We start from the raw sequence: 9,809 nt of genomic DNA, 5'->3' as shown, positions 1-9,809 counted from the left end.
ACACACACACACACACAAATGGCAGACAGAAATTATCCATGTTGGAAATGGCGATGACCTGAACAGAAGCTGTTACACTTGGGATGAAAGGGGAGGACTGGAGTTAAAAAAAAAATGTTAAAGTTACAATTGCTGGGACTTGGTAAGAGGGGGAGAAAAGATAATGCCCACGTTTTAGTGAGTAGATCATAGTGGTGACAACATAGGGGAGGAGTAGGTCTGGTGGGAGGAAGAGGTCATTTCTGGCTCGGTGTATGTGAGGTGCCTACGTGACAGAAGGGGGAAGGTGGTTGTGAAAGTATTGTAACTTGTCTGAGTAGAGATACAGACTTCCGATGCAACAACATACAGGTTTAGGTGAGCCGGCACAGCTGTAATCAATCACCAGTGTTGTCGACAAAGTCGCATCTTTCGGAGGGACCGCCTCTACGCCTCAGGAAAACACACCTGAGTTCACAAGTCCCCTCCCAAAAAGTGCGCGACTGCGTCAATCTTTCTGACAAAACTCCGCCGAACAAGTCTGCGCATGAGTTCGGCGCATGCGCACCAGGCTCCCCGCGGCCGCTCCCCGCTCCAGGCGCCTCGCCTCTCAGCGGCCCCGCCCAGGCGGCTGCCCGTGACCTGCCTGGGCGCAGGGAACGGAAAGCCAGCAGGGGCAAGACGAGTTCAGTTCGCCATGGGGCTGTTTGGAAAAACCCAGGAGAAGCCGCCCAAAGAGCTGGTAAGGGCTACGGCGGCGGCGGCGGCACCGGAGCGGGTGGGTTTGGTGGGGCCCAGTAGAGTCGGTAAACGACTGGACACGCTCCCCCCGAGGCTGGTCAGGTGCCGCTCGGCCCCCATTTCCGGGGCCTCCCACTCGACTGAGGGGCCGGAGGACGTCTGTTAGGAGACGGCGGTAGCGACAGAGGACCCCGGAACGCGCTCCACAGGGGAGCCGAGGGCCAGGTTAAGAGTGCCTCGGCCTCGGCTCCGGGCACGGAGGCGGCAGCGCCGACGCGGCCCCCGGAGCCCCTCCCGCGGCGCGCGTTGGTACGTCCCGCCCGGAACCTTTCCGCGGCGCAGGCCCCGCCCCCTCCCGTCGGCCCGCCCGCCGGCAACTGGCGGGCCTGCCCCCCTTCCCCGCCGCGGGCGTACTGCGAGGGAACCTCTGAATCTCCTTCCCCGGCCCTACAACGTTATGTTGACACGAGACGCACAATTATAGCCGGGACCCCACTCGGAAGAGTGGTACCGAAGATAATAACTCTGCATCCGGCTTAGAATTCCGAAACTGCCTGTCAACTGCGATCACGTTGGGATACAGGGCAGCGGTTAAGAGTGCCCTGCAGAGTCCGTGTGTCTACGTTTGTGATCTGGTTCCGCACATAACAGCTTTGTGATCTAGGGAAAGTTCATTTTTCTGAGCCTTAGTCTTGTGTGTCAAGTTGAAATGGTAGTAGTAATCACTTCAGAGTCATTGATGATGAAAGGACGTTGAGTTGTAGCTAGTAGTGCTAGTTAGGGTAAATTTATTTTGTTTTTTGGCCGCCCTATGCGGCTTGCGGGATCTCAGTGCCCCCACCAGGGATCAAACGCAGGCCACGGCAGTGAAAGGCATCAGGGAACTACCAGGGTACATTATATATTCTACAGCCTTGCTTCCAGAATGCTGACCAGTCGCATCAGCATCACCTGGCACCCTGTTAGAAATCTTGAGCCCTACCTAAGACCTGTTGAATCATAATTTGAATTCTGACAGGTCTCCAGTGAGAAGTATGCACGTTAAAGCACCCAGTACAGACTTATACATAATGGGAAAAAAACCTAAAATCTTTTAATAAGTGGCCTCACCTATTCAGCTCTAGCAGGCATGTCTTAAAAACCAGTGTCATGCATCATGAGTTTGTTGGCATATAAGATGTGTGTTGATGTTAATCGAATTTGTTAATCATAGGTACTGGAGTAGTAGGCACTCTATAAATATTAGTTCCCTCAGGCAACTTAGTTTTACTCCCTGGTAAAATAAAAATTGTGAAGCTTAATTAAGGTAAGAGTATGTGACATTACTTTTCAAACTGTATAGCGTTATATAGATGCACGTTTTGTGGCATGTGTGTTCTAAGATGCTTGTTAATTGTAGTGCATTTTTGATGTTAGGGAAGAATTATTACCTTGAATATTAGGCCTTAGTTTTGCCATTCATAAAATGAGAAGATTCTGGGAAGACAGTCTCATTACTGTTTAATCTGATCTCTAATATATGTACTGCTTGAATAGCACTTAGACTACTAATAAAGGATAAGTGTAATTGCTACGAGCTCAGTGAGCTCTGTGTCTGTGTACTCTTCCAATAGGGTAACCTGCCTGGGAAGGTAAATTAACACCTGAAAATCACAGGGTCGGTGCATGAGATTTTTTTTTAAATATGCCTGCCAGATGGATATTATAGAGATGAAATGTTCATCCAAGGAACATATCATCTAGCAGATGAGATATGTATTTCAGAAACAAGTCTGGATTGGGTGTCAGAGGTTGGAGTGATCACCGCCAGACTGGTGTGATTAAAAATGATTTGGCCCTCCACTATCATATTTTCCACACACCTTCTGCCTGTGAACTGGTTCTTGACTCTTTAGTAGGATTTTTAGTTTTAGATTATTTACTTTAACTGGTACTGGAGAGATCCTGCCTAAGATTTTCTTCAAGTTCCTCTTTACAGTACTCCAAGCTATCCTTTGAGTTCTAATAATATCTTGTCCTAATTTGTCAGAAAAATGTCTCTGTTTGCTTTAGGTTCAGCTTCTACCAAGCTCTCTTTATACCTTGTGATTTATGAGGAAATTTTTTTGTCACCTGCCACAGTTATTTAGCTTTGAATTTGTAATTACAGAAAGTGCCAATAAAGCAAGAATGAGAAATACTTTTTTCTCTGTAGAGCTGTGGAAGCACAGGTAAAGTATTGAGAACCAATATATGAATAAGACAAGTAATGTCTGACATTTTAGTTTTAGTTTGGCATTTTCTTAAGAAGGAGAAGGAGAAAAATTAAAAGTTCAACTTTATGAAGGAAGCTAAGTAATGGAAACTTAAAAAACAAAATCAAACCCAAGATAATGTTGGCAGAAAGAGAAGAGTTAGAGGAAAAAAAGAATTGACTAAATGCTACAGAGTCAGCTGGGCAACTCTTGAATTGGGATAAGTTTATAGTATGCCTTCCACCAGAGGCTGGAAGATAAGGGCATGTGGTTCCTGGTCCCACCACAGAATAAGCAGGGGCCAGGTGCAGCCATGCCACACCATCATGATTGTCATTCAGGCCATGGTGGCAAGTCTGGTCAGGCAAGTCAGGTCAGGTCATATGTATATATATGACCTGATATAGATATGGTGTGTGTATATATTATATACGTGGTATAGTATGTCATATATACATATATGACCTGATGTATACATGTGTGTGTATATATATATGGTGTGTGTGTATATATATATGACCTGATATATATATATGTATATATATATATATGGTGCGTGTGTGTGTATATATATGGTAGAATATGCAGCACAGAGTAGGTGCTAAATAAATGTTGAGTGATGAATGAGTATGAGAATAAGATTAAGTAAGATTTCAAGTCAAGTAGTTTTAAGATGAGCAGTGTTTCAAGGGCTACTCCAGGGAAACATCAGCTGTATAAGGGGCTTTACAGACTAAAGTCTTTGCTCCCAGGTATCTCAGATACTTTGATAGAGACGTCTTAGTGGTGAAACTTGTTCTGTCCTAAAGTGTCCAATTTAAGACTGGATTGGGCCTGCCGAGGATGAGGAGCCTTGTAATCTGTTTAGAAACCGAGACCATCTTGGGATGGAAATCAAGAGGACATGAGATTCTGCTGGAAAGAGATTCTTCTCTTGGACTTGATATTCTGCTGGAAAATTGTGCTGTCCTTATGTGGTCACCTTTTACGGCATCAGAATTCTGACATCATATAACTAACTTATATCCATAGACTGGGTCATAACTCGTGGTTGTGGGGTGTTATCCAACAGGGGAAGAAAATGAGAAAGGGAGGTGGAGAAAAAGAGAAGGCTTCATTCACTTAGTTCATACAACAAACGTTTATTGAGATATTTTAGTATCAGTTGGGTTGGACATCAGGTTTGCAAAGGTAAGGCACTGGATGACAACTTAAAAGAATACCAAGTTTTGGGGGAGGTTGACTTGTGAACAAATGCTTATATTTTAGGGTAAATAAGAGCAATAATATAAGTATGTATAAGATCTATGATGTCATAGTGGGGGAGAGTGATTTACTGTTCAGCGTAGGGAAGAGGACCTGGTCAGGGAGGCCATCTGGGTCGTGTCACAAGAGGCATTAGCCAGATGGGTAGATTGGTAAAGGAGTAGGAAAGGGGGGCAAAATAAACCGCAAATGCAAGGTTTAGATGTGTGGAACATAGGTTGGAGGAACCAGAAAAAAGTTTAGAGTGGCTGAAGGATGAAATACTGTTATATCTGAGTGAGATGCAGGAGGACTGATAGCAGTGGTAAGGTGTAAAATCGGAGCGGTAGGTAGAGGGCAGGTTAATGAAGGCCTGTGTATCATGCCTACTAAGGGTGGGGAGCATTCAAAATAGTGGTTTGGAGCAGGAATTGGAGGGAAGAGACTTATGGAGGCCAGTTAAGTAGCCCAAATAAGAGATGATGCTGATCTTAACTGAGAGCAGAAATGGGGATAGAAAGGATAGGATGAGGTTTAGAAATACTTAGAATATATAGTCAGAATTTGCTAATCTGCTGAATGTGGGATGAGAGTGCAAAGATGATTCTTAGGTTTCATTTTAACCTCACCACCATCAAATCCATCATCTCACTCAATGTCAGTACTGTGAACTGAAATTGAGAGAATTCAGGAAAAGAACAGATTCAATGCGATGGTGATGGGGGAGAGGAAGGAACCACAGAGCACGGTTTTATACAGAATTCAGGAGATCAGGCAAAACATTAGAAAAAGTTATCCTGGAAGAATATTTTTTTGCTTTATCTCAGCAAAATTGTAAGCCTCTTAAGAGCATAAATCATGTTTTTCTTTATCATCTACTGGGCCAGCATATTGTTGAACTTCTGTAATATAAGTAAGGTGTCTATCAGATTTTTGCTTCATGACTAGAAGTACAGATGCTGAGAGAAAATGCTTACACATTTGAAGTATATACCCTAATTGACTGTCTTCTGTATATCCATCTGACAGTGATCAGAATAGGCAATTTTTAACCTAAGTTCATTTATATTTGTTGCTTTTGGCTAATTTCTAGTTTTATGTATGCTTTAAATCTTAAGGGATACCCCAAATCCTCATTTACAGACATTACCTTCAGGGAAGAGGAACTAGGTAGCTGAGCTGGGAGGGGAACTTACTTTTCACTGTATATCTGTTTTAGTCTGTTTGGGCTGCTGTAACAAAATACCACAGACTGGGTAGCTTATACACAATAGAAATGTATTTCTCACAATTCTGGAGGCTGAGAAGTCCAAGATCAAGGCACCCGCAAATTCAGTGCCTGATGTCAGTTCATAGATGGCCATTTTTTTCATTGTGCTCTCATGTGGTCAGAAGGGAGGATAAAGCTTTCTAGAATGTTTTTATAAGGGCACTAAATTCATTCATGAGGGCTCTGCCATCATGACCTAATCATGTCCCCAAAGCCTCACCTCTGGATACCATCACATTGAGGATTATTTCAACACTGAAGTTGGGAGGATACAAACATTTTGTCTATAGCAGTGTGGTTTGTATATCCCACCCTGAGACCTGAAATCAACCATTTCTCCAAGGAGTACAAGTTTCTTTTAGTGGGAATGATATTTAGAAACCAAAATTTAGGTGCTCATGGTGCTTATTACTACTGGAGTGTTCTTGCTTCTAGGCATTTTAATTAGAAGAAAGAAATCTGTTCTTTAAAATATCATGAGGGTGATTAGAGACTAGATTGTTTTGAACCAGTTCTCCTGCCGAAAATAACTAGAAGAGCTAGGTAAAAAGTATAACTATTTGAGGGCTTCCTAGGTGGCGCAGTGGTTAAGAATGCGCCTGCCAACGCAGAGAACACGGGTTCGATCCCTGCTCCAGGAATATCCCATATGCCGCATAGCAACTAAGCCCGTGTGCCACAACTATTGAGCCTGAGTTCTAGAGCTCGTGAGCCATGACCCATGTGCCGCAACTAGTGAAGCCCATGCACCTAGAGCCTGTGCTCCACAACAAGAGAAGCCACAGCAATGAGGAGCCCCCGCTCACCGCAACTAAAGAAAGCCCACATGCAGCAACAGAGACCCAACACAGTCAATAAATAAATAAATTTAATTAAAAAAAAGAAGAAAAGAAAAAGTGTAACTATTTGAAATTACTGAAAGCTACTGAGGTAGTGAAGAATTGCAAAATCAAGATCTGAGAGAAAAGGGAAGCTCAGCTACATGAGCCCAATCATTTGGGACCATTTTTGCCCTAAAGAGATCCTCTAATTCCTCATGCAGTGTTGTGAAACTGAGAATTTGAGGAGAGCTTTTGACAGATCCTGTGATTAGGGGTTCAAAAATTGGAGTTCAGGGCACACCAAGGATGAGGGACTCAGTTAAATCCCCATGGCTTTTGGTTAGAACTCTGAAAGGATACACCTTAGTGGTAACAGTGAGCTGGAAATAAACTGGTCTTTACCAAGACTGCAGTCCAGTTTCAAACCATCCCTATCCCTGTTTGGATTCGTTAAGCTTAATAACCATTTGTCAGGCTAAATGTTTGCAAGGAGAAAATTAGGTCTTCTCTGGAAGAAGATGACATCATCCAGGGACAAATTCATCCTGTGGTTTTCATATACAAAGATCAGAATTCAAAAAAAAAGACATTGATTCATAGGAAATCTTTATATATCCTGGTACTGATCTTTATAAGTTCTGGATACCAAGGCTTTATTTTATTATTATTATTATTATTATTATTGGCTGTGCTGGATCTTTGTTGCTGCGCAGCGAGCGGGGCCTACTTTTCATTGTGGGGCTCAGGCTTCTCAGTGTAGTGGCTCTCTTGTTGTGGAGCACGGGCCATAGAGTGAGAGGGCTTCAGTAGTTGTGGCCCATGGGCTCATTAGTTGTGGCACATAGGCTTAGTTGCTCCGTGGCATGTGGGATCTTCCCAGACCAGGGATCAAACCCATGTCCCCTGCACTAACAGGTAGATTCTTAACCACTGTGTCACCAGGGAAGTCCTACCAAAGTTTTATAAATGCTTTTTGTTATCATTTATGTGGTTACAAATATCTTCTCCAAATCTCTGAACTTTTTCCTTTAAGTGGTATCTTATGATGAATAAAAATTCTTAATTTCAGTATAGATAAGAATATCAGTCTATTCCTTTATGCTTATTGATTTCTGGGTCTTGTTTTAAGAAATCTTTTCCTAATCTGAAATCATAAAGCTATTCTCCTATACTGTCTTCTTAAAGTAATACAATTTTACATTCTGTATTTAAGTCTCCAGTCCATTTAATTAATTTCGATGAGGGATGAGAACAAGGATTCAGTCATTTTGTTTTCCATTTAGCTTACCATTTGTCTCCACACTATTTATAGAAAATGTCCTCTTGTTTGTTTTGGTTTCCTGTGCCTACTTTGCTTGACATGTAGTAGACTCTCTATGAATGGATTTCAGTAAAGTATATATCTTGATAGTGTGAAGCTCTGTAGATTTCTCATGGTTTTCAGAGCATACTAATTTTTCTTTCTACTGTGCTCCTTGCTTATGTTCTGTTTAACTTATCAATTATAAATGCTTTTCATTTACTACTAAAACGCTATTGGTACTGAATAAAGGTTTGTTAATTTTCCTTTTTATCGGTTTTCAATTTCTTGTTGTTTGTTGTAGTGATCTTTACAGTTGTGAGACTTGCTTGAGACAGTTTCTTGAGCTCTTTGTACTGGACTGTATTTTACCCTAACAGAACATTAGATTCTCCTGAAGAGATTTTAAGTACTACCTATTGCTTGGGCTCTATTACTAGCCCAGTTAAATTGGTATTGTTTAAGTGTCCCAGGTGACTTCTGTGTGCAGTCAGGTTGAAAACTACTGATCTGGGTCATGGCCGGATAATTTTGATTATTCACATTTCTCTTAGGTAAGTTTTTCTTTCACAAAATCCCTTTCGATTTTGTAAGTTAAAGAAAAAAATTTGACGGGTTTTATGAACCTTTTTCTTTTTGACATTTAAAAACATATATAGAAAGTTTCTGTAGATTCTTGGTAAGTGTTTCTGATGACTGAAATTTTATGCCCCTTCTACACAACACATATTTTATGCAGTTAAATTCAACAGATAATTATTGAGCATTTGCTTTGTGCCACACATTGCGCATGGGGTTAGTGAGTAAGAGAAGGTCTTTGACCTTCTGGAGCATACAGTCTATAATGTGCATACATGTTAATATCAGTATACTAGTCATATACAATTATATTAGTTTAATATAATTAATGTAATATTTACAAAAGAGAGGAGGTATAGGGTTCTGTCCAATTATACTGCAAGCAGGTTTAACTTATCTTAGGGGTCACAGAAGGCCTCTCAAAGTAATATTTAAGCTGAGACTTGAAGACCAAGTTCAGAAAATATGTTCTTTAACTATTTTTCTGACTATTGCTAACAGTTGGGAAAAGCAGGATTTTCTGGTGGTCCTGTGAAATTGTTCTCTCAGCTCGTTACCGCCTTTACATAGTTATTAAGTTGCTCCAATTTGTGCCTCGATGCTTCTAATCATAGATATACTTCACCAAGTATAAACAGCAAGTAGAATTTATATTTTAGGATGTTAATAAAAATGGAGATTGTGCTTAATCAGTGTTATTGGGAAGATTTGAATTTAGGGCATTTAAAAACTAGTTTCCTTCAATTGTGAGAAAAAATATCTGTTATATAATCAATTGAGTATATTTGTTTGGGTCTACCTCTAGGCTCTCTGTTCTGTTCCATTGATCTACGTATCTGTTCTTTGAACAACTACTCTGTCTAGAATACTGTGGCTTTATATTAGATCTTGAAATTGGGTAATGGAGAATCCTCCAGCTTTGTTTTTCTTTGCTGTTATCTTGGCTATTCCAGGGCATTTGCCTTTCCATATAAACTTTAAAATCAGGTTTGTTGATATCTACAAAATAGATGCTGGTGATTTCGATTGGGATTGATTGAACCTACAGATGAATTTGGGAATAACTGATCTCTCTTTTTTAATATTCATCTATTTATTTTATTATTTATTTATTTATTTTGGCTGTGCTGGGTCTTAGTTGCAGCACATGGGCTTCTTAGTTGAGGCATGCAGACTCTTAGTTGCAGCATGCCTGCAGGATCTAGTTCCCCGACCAGGGATCAAACCCAGGCCCCCCACATTGGGAGTGCAGCGTCGCACCTCCCACTGGACAACCAGGAATGTCCCAGAACTGATCTCTTAATGTTTAGTCTTCCAATCCATGAACATGGAATATCTCTGTGATTTCTTTCATTAACGTTTTGTAATTTTCTATATGTAAATGCTATACATATTGTTAGATTTATATCCAAGTATTTTATTGTTTTGTTTGGTACTATGATAAATGTTTTTAAAATTTCGGGTTCCAATTGTTTATTACTGGTACATTGGGAAGCAGTTAACTTTTATGTATTAACCTCCTGTCCTATGACCTTGCTATATTTGCTTCTTAGTTCTTGGAGTTATTGGAGATTTTATTATATATATTATATATATATCCATCCCAAAAAGGAACAACAAAAAAAATCTATATATCTGTT

The 9,809-nt window shown here is 40.9% G+C and overlaps 1 protein-coding gene across 1 annotated transcript in view; it reads left to right on the top strand.

Annotated features, from left to right (window-relative positions):
* The first annotated feature begins 526 nt into the window (after positions 1–526).
* CHMP3 (charged multivesicular body protein 3) overlaps positions 527–9,809 on the top strand; it is a 64,226-nt gene continuing 54,943 nt past the window's right edge. The window contains 3 exon segments of the mRNA XM_057740477.1: positions 527–545; positions 548–578; positions 580–721. Coding sequence (XP_057596460.1) covers positions 527–545; positions 548–578; positions 580–721 — 192 coding nt within the window.

Source organism: Hippopotamus amphibius, chromosome 7 (genome assembly GCF_030028045.1).
Source record: "Hippopotamus amphibius kiboko isolate mHipAmp2 chromosome 7, mHipAmp2.hap2, whole genome shotgun sequence".
NCBI lineage: Eukaryota > Metazoa > Chordata > Mammalia > Artiodactyla > Hippopotamidae > Hippopotamus > Hippopotamus amphibius.
Note: the sequence above shows the minus strand (reverse complement) of the source record. Positions and strands in the feature narration are given on the sequence as shown.